The 14,491-nt window shown below is 43.2% G+C and overlaps 1 protein-coding gene across 1 annotated transcript; it reads right to left on the reverse strand.

Moving 5' to 3' along the window:
• Nucleotides 1-5,979: 5,979 nt before the first annotated feature.
• Nucleotides 5,980-14,316, reverse strand: T265_06858 (hypothetical protein; the record flags this gene model as incomplete). The annotated part of the gene is made up of 4 exons (XM_009172240.1): nt 5,980-6,712; nt 9,310-9,414; nt 14,030-14,202; nt 14,247-14,316. The coding sequence occupies 4 exons, from the start codon at nt 14,314-14,316 to the stop codon at nt 6,590-6,592; spliced, it is 471 nt and encodes a 156-aa protein (XP_009170504.1).
• Between the last annotated feature and the right edge of the window lie 175 nt (nt 14,317-14,491).

The raw sequence follows: 14,491 nt of genomic DNA on the forward strand, positions 1-14,491 counted from the left end.
TATTATATTATATCGTGCCGTTATATCCGACTATCATACAACATATTACCTGATTTGCAGCGTTTTTTTCTACTTCTTTATTAGGCTAGAAGCTATTTATTTTCAACCGTCTTTCTATATACGCGATTCCTCGTCCTCGGTAAGTCTCAGTTTTGTAAACAAAGTCCGATGGCATTTATTTGTTTCACTGTGTGAGCAGGACGCGCACCCAGTTGTAGCCAATTTTGGTCCTAGCGTTTAATCAACCGGATGTATATGTGAATATTGTTTTGCTCGGTATGTCCTTCCAGTCCCGCTTAGGCAGGGTGAATAGTCACGTGGCATCCATTGAATCGTATTTTCATATCTGGGGGGACCACTAGATGGGCCACGTGATTTGACTGGCATTGAGCATAAGTGTATCATGTGAGTTGTCGTAGGCAACTCAGGGGCGTAGAATCGATTAGGCCATTGTGTACTCATTCCTGGAAATCTTCGAAAGCATGCACCAAGGCCTCAGATGAGGCTAAATAAAGGCCATCCTTATCGCCAAACATCTGCGAAAAAATATTGTATGTGTTTCTGGAGCTTTTTGTATTTCCTGCAAACGTTCAATTTTGTACTTACGTAACTTTACGGTGCCCTACTGGAGAATGACGAGTCAGCTCTGAGAACATCACAAATCGCTACTTCTCATGAAGGATGAGTGGCAGCAAAACCCAAGCACAGCATCATTTAGTTTATTGACTTCGCATATAACCTAAATTTGATCCCACCGAGAAATGTGAATTTGACCCTCACTTAACTTTTGAAATTTGAGCGCGGGGAAATTTTACTTAAGGAAAGGCACACAGAGTGGCATTGCTTCATTATTCTGACTTCTCATTTGTGATTCCTGATTATTTCAAAAGCCAAGACATCATAAAAATAAAGAATGAGCTGGCGACAACCAGGCTCAAGGGTTTTCCCTTCATTTGATTCAACTCATACGAAGTTTGCAACAATATTCGGAAGTAATCCAGCCACATACCCCACGCTCCTAGAAAATCCTATAGGTTTTGGCCAGTTTAACTTCACTGACCTCTGCCCATTGAAAGCATCTTCACTGGCTAGTCCACTGTCCTCATTCGGGTGTTTAACCTATGCATGCGAGTTGTACGTAAATTTAGAACAAATGAATATTCATAGTGCACTACTCATAAGGTTGCTGAAAATTCTTTGACAGCCCACGACCGGTTTCGCCGTTCTTGGGGCTCATCAGGTAGGTGCAGTTCCGTCAACCTTATGTTCTACTTGTAACTAAATTGCGCGAAATTATCGAAATATACTCATTTGCAAACAAATTCGTTCTTCCGAGAGACTCACCTGGAAGCTAGCTGAATCTCTCGTTTATGATGTTCCTAAGCAATTTGGTGCAATTTGGTTTCAAGCAGAACCTAAGGTTTACGGAAACTCGCTAATTGAACGACACGGAGAGACAATCTAGAGAGTCCAAGCCTGAAAACGTTTTCATCAGGACTGATTGGCCTGCCTAGCCAGAGGTCACTTGATCAAATTATGAAAGTTACAGCGTGCCTTTTCTGGGTACACAGACGGAGATTGCGTGAGATAGGAACCCATACATTTGCCTGATCTTCATAGGTGGTCATTGTGGTAAGCTTGCTAAAATTTATACTTTTCGGACCAGATGTAGGGCGGAAGACAGAACAAAAAATACACCGCTTTCTGGAAGCAGCTGTGCCAAGCAGGCATAGTCAGACCGGAAAAACTGAGCAGGTCGGAGCAAAACTAGTCTGGCTGGTGAAGTAGGGAAATTCTGATGGCCAGTGTCACACTATAGGAGGCAGGTGCGAGGTTGACTTGGATTCGCCGTCGCCCTGACTGACTTACCAGCGAAAAATTAAGAACTGGATGTGGAATAGAGATAAAAACTTGGAGGATTACATCGGGCGTCGAACGTGGCGGCAGTCCTGAACTTTCCAGATACCTTCAATGGTCATCCTCAACATAGGTACCAGCGACAGGTAAATCGATGCAAAACGGACCCAACGTGGCACAGACTGTGTCAAACACGTGAAAAACGGATGTTGAATTCTGAACCAAGCCGATAGGAACCCCTACATTGTCTGGAAAGAAACATTAGCTCTGGTTTTCCTCAATCAATGTATAATTTATCTTTAAGGGTAACGTATTATCTTGCGAGCGGACCATGAAACCAAGGCTTAGTTACAGAGCATCAAGGATCCAGAAATGTATATGAAGAATTTTAGTGAGAATCACTCCAGGAATGCGACTTCCCATACTTTCGATGCTCCGACAAGCTAACCTAGTCCAGTGCACAACTGTAGTTGCTCTCTAACTCCACCGCTCCATTTGTTGAAACAATGAGCACATAGCTCACAGCTTCAAGACGTTGACATGTGGGTTCGAGCGATGGACTCTAAAACAGGACCAATATAATGTGGAATCTTGTCAGGAGAAAGATGTGTGGGTGAGGAAATGGTCGACAAAGGCCACGAGACTCCCTCGTTTGTCTTAATCAAGAGACCAATTAAAAATCGATAGTCGCGTACAGTCCTTCCATTAAGGGTAAAATTTTGTGGCTTTAAATGTTCCTCGTAGGGGGCTTGCGCGAATTGGATAAATAGGAACTAAATAAACATGAATCTGGTGGTTTCGTCCACATCATCATGTGACAATACCTCGTAAGCCGTATATTTTTGAAGTTTTAAGCCCCCTACCCACGCGAACAGAGCCCATTTATAGGCACTGGAAAAGATGCCGTTTTTGAGGGGTTGAATGTAAGATGCTTCAAACAGCCAATGACTAGAGTGGAGGCTAGAATGTGCCCACGACCCCTGGAAGCGGCCAAAATCTGATGGCTTATTCAATCAACCCTGCGTTCCTGGACCGAGTTTTCTTTACGCGTATTACAAAGTGATATAGATGTACACCTATTTTGGATTAGATAAGTTTCACCCCTGATGAAAAAAGTGTTTGTTTGAGGTCCTGGGAAATTACGCTAGGGTTAACAACTCGCTTTGTAAGGTTAGCATGGTTTGTGCTATATGCAACCACTTTCACAAAGAAGCCAATCACGTAGTACGAAAGCACCTGGTGTGAATTATGAGGCAAGAACGAAATAACTCAATGTTCGATGGAAACTGAACTTCAGTAGTGTACCAGCGGGCACACCTGGACTGAACCGCGTGAGATAAGTGAGTCTGTCATCGAAATCTGGCAATAAATCAAGCGTGGAACCCTCGGTGCTAGTATAAATCAACATTTCCATCCATATACCAGTTTTTTTAGCATTTTACGCATAACTAAGTTTGTAATCCTAACTATGTGGTTTGAGCAGTACCTGGTGAGTAAAGGTGACGTAGATCCTCGCCCCCATGTGCAATATAAGTACACCCTTGAGGCATAATTCACTGACCTGTGGAAGAAAATAGGTACTCTTTCAACAGCTATCTCCGTGTAATCAATCCTAAGTATTCTCAATTTAAAAAGGAAGCCTGGGGAAGAAGGTCACCTACAGGATCAGCTGCATGTTGCAGCAATCAACCAACCAATCCGCGGACTTCTCACCCATGTAATAATAGATGCTCCAGCGTGTATGCTGTGTACCTGCCTCTCTTTGAGAATGGCAAGTTGGATAGACACTGACTGCCAATCATGGGATATGGAATGCATACTAACTCGGGTGTCCCCGACATCCCTCACCTAACAATATGCGGGGTAAGACCGTGGACTTGGGAAAAAGTATTCTCGAGACATCTGTTCCATTCTTGGGTTTATTTGTAGACAATTTCAGCAGTGTTGCTTCTCTTCAAGTTGGCAGATTTATCTGACATCTGCAGCATCCGAGTGCTGCATTTGTGAAGGTTCGTTCCCACGGCTGCAATCCTACCTGGTAAGCCTTTCCGGTCCCAAAATTTAGCTCCAGTAGCAGAAAACCTACAAGTAAAATTCAACAATTTGATACCTGCAGAAACATTTTTGAGAAGTAACTAGACCGGTAATATTGATCGCGAAGAAGGTTGAGTCGCCCATCGGATCTCTTAAAAAAACAGGTCGTTGGTGCAAGAATACGAGGTGTTCCGGCACATTCTTTCCACTTTCATCATTTTGGAGAGCAGTATACCAGCAATAGCTACCGGTGTAACGGTGATGCTACTGATGGGGGAGCATGCGAGTAGTATGTTTTCTTGTAAATCCGCTTTGCGTCTCTTGAAAAGTGAGATCTATTACGGAATTTGTGGAGTCGCTTTGTAGAATTTGTTTGGACTTGAGCGGCAGTGAATGAATATCCAGAAAAGTCCAGAAAGATGCGTTCAAGGAGAAGTTTGATATTCAGTTTCGTAAAGATGCATATGAGAGTTTTGCTTCCCTGTCCAATCTCTATAACTGGTCACTTGGCATTTTCTAATAACTAACTTTGCAGCGAAGGCCCTCCTTCCACCAGTACCTACTATTACACAAGACAGTGGTCATCAGATGCAGCATGAGAGGATATATGTGGTACTAATGAAGGAAGATGTTGAATGGGGCAGTAGCATTTGTTTCCCTGTCCGGCTGTACGCATCGAATAAGGGGCCGAGAGTGACATCACCACAACAGAGTCGATATCAGATATGATAGAACAAGAGAAATTCCAGGCACCAAGTCTTGGATAGCAAGACATTCAGAATCCTCAACCAAACGGCTGGTATGAAACACTCAATCCCAAGTCACCAAACGTTGATTTGGCATTGTCGGAGCAAAATAACTCTTCAGAGAGGCTTCTTGAACTCTCGACGAGAAGGATCAGGTCGCTCTATCTGCTCTCCATCAAAATACTCAGTGAAAAATTTGCTGTAGAGTGCACATCCTTCATTGTGGCCTAACTCATCATCTTAGCACCAAGTGACGCCAAGTGTCTTCGTAATAGCTTAGAGCCCATGTCGCTTTAGTCCTTTCGGACTATTTTGAACGTCCATCAAGAAAACACCAGTAGTAGCGCCGTTTTGCTATACAGACCCTGTGTGACCTGACTACAGGGGTGAATTCTTAGGTTTTTCTCATGAGTTACATGAAAGATCCTTGATACGTGAGTTTTTTTTGCTGAAATTGGCTACTGCATTCCAAACGTCCAAATACATCTGACCACCCCAACTTTCCCCAAAGCTGTATATAATTGTTTATGTGATGCCGCACTCTCGAAAAAATCGAAAGCACCCAATTTTGATAACCACAGGAGTTATGTTGTGAAGAACTTCCGACAAAAAGTCCAAATGTAATGTCTCTTGTGCAATCATGATCACCACAGAGAAACTGTCTAGCTTTGAGTAACTGTCGATAATTTCGCTACTTGGAAAGTAGTCGTTTCAGTAGTAACTTACGAAGGTGTCCAATCGTGAGGATACGATATTTCTCAAAGAAAATGGTACCAAAATGTTCAAATCATATATACATATATATATATATAATGTAAGCCAAGGAATACTAGTACTTGCGGTCTGACCAGACAACTCTTCTATTAGAAAATATTTGTTGGTCCGTGCATAAAACAGCGACCAGCTCCCCGAAAATAAGTCGTCACTGTCGTTCCGCTTCCTAAAGGTTTTAAATAGAAAAAGTGTCAATTTTTCGGCTTCAGACCTTTTCGGACAACGTCGAATTCATGACAGTGCTTCATCTGGCCACAGGTTCCTTCAGTGCTGGAGCTTGAAGTAGCTGTTGCACTTCGTTGTAACCAAGCTAACAGAAAAGTGCATACAGTGCATCGGTTATAGCCATCGGTTGGCAAACTTTAGCTGCAGCGTCTACGTCCTACAGACTAGTGCAAGACATGTTTAGTACATCTTGGTTAGATTCGGCGTTCTTCGTGGCTCATACGTCCTTAGACTACAGTATGCAACCAGCGAGAATACCCAACCTGGCATTCTTACCCATACACTGTCCACAAAGGGTGGTTATAAGTTATCTGTACACCTGCGCGCAGGTTATGACGAAAGACAAATGCACAGTTGCACCACGTAACACAGCGCCGAACAGTCTGAGTTACGCATCAGCCGTCGTAAATCAAATATCATGAGGAATTCCGATCGAAAGCATGCTAAGAAAGCGGAAATCAAAATAAGAAATCAACAAAGTCTCAAGTCTAGGCCGGTCACCAAGTAGATCAAGCTCTCAAACACTGGAGTAACCCACCGATATAAGGCTGACATGAAGCGACATGAAGTGTGAGGGTCTGTTCGGAAAATGTGACGACACAGAAAAATCCTCCGAACCCCCCCCCCCCCTCCCGGCGTGCTGGGAATTAAGTCCCATACAGAGGAAGTTTAAGGGACAAACGATTGCTTCTGCCCTGCGCCAAAGCCACTGAGAACAGAACACTGTGTAGCAGTTTGAATTCCTGCAACTCAGCTGGACTTCACTTGTGACAGACCCATGTAAATAAAAATGAAAAGTGTGTTCCAAGTGTGGCTGCCAAAATTCGGTGAGAAGAGCATATTATGTTTAGGAAATGGGACATAATCGGTCTGGGCAAAACAAATCCAGTAGGCTAACAACTAATTCCCGTCAGTTCCGCGGGGGAACGAGTATATGCTTCGAATCTGCAAAATCAGTTTGGCGTTAAAGGTGGTTTGAGAACGTCCGGATTCGATCGTCTGATTGTTGGTCGTCGCTTTGGATTCCCAATACGGTGGAATTTCAGTATTGCGGTCGCTTCTGGTGTGCGTACAACCTAAAAAGACGAAGAAAATAGGGGTGACAAATGGAACGGAGTTGTATATTCGTTTTGGAGCTTGGAGAGCTCTTTGATGTTTGGCGTTTGACAACTTGCAAAAGACAGCCTGAGCGCTCGCGAAAAAATCCAAGCATCAGCATCAATAGAGTTTCTCTCTCAAGTCAAATTCACTGGCTGTTAAATTGTGGCCAGCAGACCGAAGGTCCTATTCAAGCTGAAGGTATATTTGTGCTCACCTGATGAGCCATATCAGAGTAAGAATACACCCTTTCTTGATTCAGTGTCCCAGAAACTGACCCTCCTCCCAGAGGTTTCTACTGATTTTAGTAAAGTAATGCACTACTCATAAGGTTGCTGAAAGCCCCTCGACCACAATTATTTTTTCACAGTTTGAAAGCACCTGTGCAAGATGAGCCCGAAGGTCGTCACGTGAGACCAGTTCCCACCCCAAACAGCACCTAATCTTTTTTTAAAAAAATTGGCGAGGTATTTTAATTCTTTTGTTACGGTGGTGTGGATATTTGCCACCACACTGTAACAACACAACACTTTACTTCGCTTTGCTTTACTCGCTTACCTCATTTGCTAAAGGCTTCTGAGGACTTGATTTCACATACTGTGGTTGACCATCTCAGCGAAAGTCGTTATGGGTATTTCTGCCTCAGTTAAATTCATAGACATATAAACCCATACGCTAGCAGTTGAATATGCTATTTTAGCGTTGCCCAATCCAATTTGACCTATAAACTCTATATTTTGGACCAGAACGGATGCTGTCTACAAGATCAGAATTCTCTCTCACTTTTCCTCGTATCATCACATATGGAACCGGTACAACTTAAATAAACCGTTAGTAAGTGACACATTTAACTGAAACTTGGCAAGCGGTTGTCAAGTTAAAATGGATATATACCAAAGTGCTGCCTGGTGTTCGGTTCACTTGACAACTACGTCATCCTCTTTCTACTGCAAGTATTTTAAAAACCAGCGCTAGCCGTGCTTTAAACAGCATACAATCATCCACTGCGCTAGCGGCATGATAGTAATACACTTGTCTGTCAACAGTAGCCGGACCACTGAGCAACTACTCATGGTTCGGGAAACAAGTGGTTTATGTGAATCCGGATCTTCCATTGTGTGGGGGCCCGTGGATCGGATTCGAACCCGAAGGTATAACACCGATGGGCGAGTTCACACAAACTTGTTTCCAGTCTAAGGACGATGGCACTGCGCTGTGCACCAACAGTGGGTACGCTGTGTTTCACTGTAATACCGCACTTCTCCGGATGCCACCTGTTGCTGATAGACAGGCACTATAGGTGCAGTAGGGGCATAGTTTCTGTCTTAGGAATTGAAGTGAATTTACCTCGGCTTACATCAGTAACTTATAGTACGTATACGCATACGTGTACACATATTTGTGATAAACCGCGTTATTAAGCTGTGTCCGATGATACTGTGAGTCACAGATATGGGTGTTTTGAAGACAGATGACCAATAAAGACTGATCACTTTATAGGGGCGAGATGGACCAAGTGGTTGGAGCGCGAATTTACCGACCGGAAGGTCCGTGTTTCGAACCCGACCTCTGTCTCTCGACTTCCCCTGTCTAGGCTTAGACGACCTGACAGTATCCCAGCCCTCGTGTCTCATTCGTGTGGCATGGTAGTTAGGCTCCGAAACGGTGCTACAGCTGAACGATTTTTTTTACGATTTTTTGATCACTATTTACGTTCTGGCTAAGCATGTATATGATACCGACATTTCTCTCTGTCCACGGGTCAGCGTAAAGGTACGACAGGCAAGGCTCGAATGACCTTCAGATGGCTAGCGAGCGCAATGGGTGATAAACACGTAGGTTTCCGGGGATGTGGAACGTGTAGTGTTTAACAACCTTTTTAAGTGGTCGAGTGGGAACACACGGGATCCGCAGGCAGGCTTAATATGGTCGACCAAATTCAGAGAAGAAGTATACCTGTGGACAAATGCGGTGACACCTGGATACCTTGGAACATGAAACTGAAACTGACACGCAGAATAAACAGAAAAGCACATCTGGGGACGGAAGTGAACTAACGAGGAGCAGCTTGAACGACAGGTGCTCTACTGTCTGAGGTACCAAAGACACTTGCTGCTCGCCACATTTATGTGGCCACAGTTCGCCTGACGAACTTTGTCTAATGAACTAACAGTGGATATCTATCAGTATCATTAGTGTGAAGTCACCCAAAATATCTGGTTCGTGAGGCTTCGAAACCGGAACCGTCACGTTTGCATTTCGAAAGTGACTGAAATTAATGATAACAATACATTCAGCCTACTCCTATATAAAGGTATGAATATGGGGCTAAAAATTGAAAGCCTTAATAAATGCAGTTCTCAATTAATTGATTACAAAAGCAACAGGAGGGTTAGAAATAGGCTCTAGTGGCGTGGGCTGTATGCGTAAAGCATGCAGACTATTGTTCTAATCAATTACCTTTTCAAAGAACACAATTTTAAAAAAAACTTTTGATACCCATTTTGATGACAAAGTTCTCTGGATAGCTAATTGTCCCTGGACAACAAAGTGAAAACAGATTCCCAGAACCTACCGCTGTGAGTACACCATCTTTCACTTCCCGAGTTATCACAGTTTCTGAGAATCCATGACGTTGGATCTGACGCAACAGCCTTTCCGATTCGAGTATAAATACGGTCTACAACAAGTACAGACAAAGCGAAAACAGTGTTCGGAATAATGAAAAAGCTCAGTATATATATACTATAATGTTCGGTGCAGAACAATACTGTAGAAAATGCAGCGGTGTTAATGGAGGGTGAAAACTGAGGGTACCAATCAGCTCGCTGAGATAGCCCATGAAGACGTCTTGAAGGTTTGGAACACGGAGCTTAGAAACCATCGGCTGCTTCTATTATCACCCATTCCATAGAACGCCAATGCGCTCTGAATGAAGCCTTGCGCAGGTTTCCTGTATCGATCGAAGCTGCGCACATATGCTTTAATCAATGAAATACATTCAAACACATCTGGTTTTGCGAGTGACTAACCTAGAACCCAGCTGATACTCTTGTTTATGATTTGTCTAAGTAACTGAATAGGCTACACAAGACCGTCTCATGTTTCAGCTGCTACGATATTTGAGATATCGCGATACATGTATAGACGTAATACACCACTCACAGGGTTGCTGAAAACTCTTCGACAGCCCATGACCGGTTTCGCCCTTCTTGGTGCTCATCAGGTAGGTGCAGTTCCCGATTTTCAGTCGACTTTATGATCTACTTGAACCCAAATTGTACCGAACCGCTTAGAAACATAATAAACGAGAGTTTTAGCTAGTTTCCACGTGAGTCTCGCAATTCAGTTTCAAGTAGAACGTAAGGCCGCACTCGAACCAACTTTTAACTTTGGTATGTAGAACTTCAGATAGTGATGTTGAACTAAACAAGGAGCTTTGGGTTGTTCCAGGAGCAAGTTGTCCCAATGATATTGCTCTAAATATGCGCGCTACTTGGTCTTATGTATTTCACTGTGTTTGAAAAAACCTCAATGCTTTCTGAGTCCACTGTCCTAATTCAAACCCATTCTCCATTAAAGCATCCTCCTCTGTAGTATTTTTACTGAGTATGGTAATGTATTTCAGAGGTGCCTGTGGGGTACACAAACTTCATCACTGGTGATCGGAAAAAAGCCCAAAGAGAATGATATTTCAATATAAAAATAAAACGCTACTCAGCAAGACTTACAAGTTCGAAAAACTACGTTTTAAGGCCTACTTTTTCGATTCAGAGCTCAAGTTAGACACGTTCATTGGGTTAGGTTGCATTTGGTCCAACTGAACTCCGTTAAATCGGCTTCCGGTTTATCAATTAGCTCCCGAAAGTTGTGTTAGATACCCAGACTGCACATCATGCGATCGTTTGGCATAACTGGTAAAGTTGCTATGCGTGACAGTCGACATAAACGTCCTAGATGCCACGTTTTCATCCTGTGATAATACAATACTTGCAACAAGTACACGGCGTCAACACAAGGCCTAACTTCCTGTCAAAGTGAAGCCGATAAACAAACTATAAACAATGAAACAGTTGGAATAACTAATTTTTCCCGGTACAATATTGATACTTTGCTAATACACGCTTTCTTACAGTTTGTAAACTCGCCTTCAGCTTAGCAACACAGCAAGGATATATGGCTGAAATGATACACTTTATAAAGAGTATGTACTACACACATAAAACAGTGGACCAAAAGTAACGAAGAAACGGCGGAAAAGGCAAACAATGGTCTAGTCAACCAACACAAGCGTGCTGGTTGCACAGTTCAAACGCTTAACATCAACAGGCAGTCTATGCTTCATTTTTCACCATTTATTTTTCAGACAGCCTGACACATCCAGAAAGGTAGAAAAAGTCTAAAAGGTAGCTACTACATCTTCCCTGTGATGAGACGTTTCTCTATCTTATCTCATATTCCCTGTTACCCTTTCGCATTCGCAACTTGCATTCAGTTTTTATGTTTGTGACCATGCGTTTCAAAAATGAATGATAGTGAAATAGTCAAAGGAAGAAGGCCTTCGCTGCAGAGTTATTTATTAGAAAGTGCCAACTGACCGGTTACAGACTACTGGACAGGGATTCGAAACTCTCATTTGCATCTTATTTACAAAAAACTGGACATCCATCTTCTCCTGAACGCGTTTCCTTGAACTGTCCTGGATCTTCATTAACCCCAATCATTCCTCGCTCAAATCCAAGCAAATCTTACAAAGCGACTCCACAAATTCCGCAAAAGATCTTCCCCTTTCAAAAGACGCAAAGCGAAATTCCAAGAACAACACACACTACTCGCGTGCCTCCCCGTCAGTAGTATCATCGTTACAGTAGTAGTCAAAATCAGCACAATAAGAACTGCGATCAGTTCGAAGCCGTCAGTTATAATTCGATGATATTAAACTTGCTATAGAAGCGACTCGAATTTGGTTTGGACGGGTGATGAAGCACAGTGTCCACTAGTAGGTAAAAATAGCGCTGACAACTACTCGGATGGCCTTCACCTGATGGGGACAAACACCAGGCGAGGGATTGTGCGAATAACAGGACACCAAGCAGCTGCAAACTGTTTATTGGTGGTCTTTCAAAATAGGTAGATTTGCCCCGGATTTTTCCAGTGCCGAGTGACCTAGACCAAAGACGTGGGTGTCCGGAGAACTATGTGTGAAATACCACGTAGCCCGTCGCATTCGCTCGAAATGCTGAATGTATTGGGACAGTTTACTTATTGACCAACATCATCTGACGTTGGTAGCATACGAAAGGAGTTCAGTGGCGCTCACTTATGCATTCCACGTACTGTTCATACACTACTCGCGGGTTACATTTCGACTGCAGACAGGCCAACCGCTTGTATCTCCTTCTTGTATCTCCTTCTTCAACCTATTCTACCTATTCTTGTTCAAGCTCATTAATTTCAGCAAATTTTCCCCGACATGCAAAAGCTCTTGACAAAGCCATCTAAGTGAAGTTCCATGAAATTTACTTCCGAGAGCCTTGGCTTGGCTCTATTAAGCTCACCGCTTTTTGTAGTTAGAACCGCCGTCGTTCAAACTAGAATATTCAAATGAAGTCATCTAGGGCAGTCAACGGTCGGTTTTGTCCAGGTGGTTAATACAACCATGAACTGCCTTTCGTGGCATGCGCAGATTAGCACTCCGTGATGAGTTACATTGTGGACGCGCAAAAATCAATGACCGATTTGAATCAAATGACGAACAGCATATGAAACAGGTTTATCCTGTGGAAGAATCGCCCGTCGAAGTGTATTGCAGCACACCTTGAATGACCAATAAGTCTGAACAATTTCTAGCTTCATCCCTTTGGATTAGGTTTCAAAAAAAACAGAAGTTTACCTCAAATTCCCTATGCCGTTGCGAGAGGAAAGCTGCCGTGGGAGGCGTAGAGCCAGACAAAAAGTGACTCAAATGCAGAAGACTTTCTCAGTTTGCATTTGAGAGTTGGGCGTGTCCATTACTTGCCCCGAGTTCCTTCGCGTTGAAAAAGCATAGGCATGGAAAAGATCCTTTAGCTAGCTAGACTAAATGAGCAGCCCAGATTCAAGTGAGCGTATCGACACACCTCACACAATCAGAAATATTGTCTACGGTCTAAACGCAAGAATTTGTTATTGGCGCGGTTGAAGGAAAAAAGGGGGCAGTTCACAAAGCCGAAACCACAAAGTAGAACGTTTTAAGGTTTGACATGCCTCTACCCTGATGGCTACAAGTCACTTGGTTAAGTCGGATAAAATAAACACGTTTGATCAGGATATTTTCTGAAGTAGTCTCTTTCTATCTTTCACACATTTTGATTCGACCTATTGCATCATAGCTTCCTTCCGGGTGTGTGCTGGAAATGCTGTCCCGCTCATGAGTATACATGCAAAGAGAGGAAAAACATATGAGGCGTGACAACATCTCTGCCTTGGAAGGACTGTAGAGGGTACCCACAGATCTGTGGTCATATTTGCGGCCAAACATCCTGTATAATTGACTAAAACGTATGAAAGCACGTCCTTCGTTAGAATGCCGAAGGAAGTCGCTCAACCAGAAATGTATCGGTCCAGAAAATCAATAGCTTTGTGCAGCCTTTTAACAAACACCGACAAGCTGAAGTCAATCAGAAAATCACTGAAGAACTACTTTGATTGATTCATGAAGGACATTCGGAGGTTGTAGGTTGAACGACATTGGAGAACGTCAAGAGGAACGGATGACCTTGGGAGCTCCCACAGCTTAAGGTTCTTATTTGAGCATATCCAAACCAAACTATGGATCATTTCCCATGAGGCGAATTCAACCGGAGTATATGCAACACATAAGTTGAAGGCTGTTATATGCTACTCAAATAGGTTGGAATAAAACCAAACAGTCCATCCTTTCGTTATCTGACTATCGTTCACTATTAAGATGGTTCAAGCTTAACCAGAAGCCGTTGAAACATCAGGAATAGAGTCTAATTACAAACCTCCCTACAAAGTAATCCCGTCGTGAAGGCTCTTAGCTGAATGCGGAAGATGGCAATGTGAGTATTAAGTTCTGTTGTGTCCTGTTCTGCTATCTCCTTTTTTTTTTTTTTGTAGCTCACGTGTTGGATAGTGCATCTTTCCCACCTAAAAGACTGTGTATTGAAAAAACCCCAGACTGACAGTTGTGGCATGACGGTGGGCAAAACGGATCAAACATTCAACGTAGAATAAAAGTTTGATAAATTCTTAATACAACGGAAGTCTAGATGAAAACTGCTTTTACGTACCCGTACTATTCGCCCGTCTAAAGTGAGCTCCTCCAGTTCCTGTCCAAGAACGAAAGTATGTTCCGTATGTTTTCCATCAATTTCTTCTCCGATGTAAAGTTCATCCTCCACCAAATCGATTGTCAGGTGTGAATGCAAATAATCCAGTTGATCACGCAAGCTCTGGTGTTGTCCTAGATGAGTGTGACGATGGAGCACTGTCCGTCATTCCACTTACCAAACGCAGCAAGCACCATATCCATTCCATCGCTTTCTACACATTGCCACTCACCCAGTAACGCGGCCATGGTTGACTAGGCTTTGGAATAACTGGAGCTGCTTGAAATATACTTAGGCTGTTCCGTCACGTGACTGCTGAGTGAATGGCATTAAGTACGTCCAATCCTGATGTGGAAATGAATAGAATAGCCTTGAGCGAGCGTGAACGAACCCGCCGTGACCTCAGCCTATGATTGATGTTTC

This window comes from Opisthorchis viverrini, assembly GCF_000715545.1.
Source record: "Opisthorchis viverrini unplaced genomic scaffold opera_v5_148, whole genome shotgun sequence".
Classification (NCBI taxonomy): Eukaryota; Metazoa; Platyhelminthes; class Trematoda; order Opisthorchiida; family Opisthorchiidae; genus Opisthorchis; species Opisthorchis viverrini.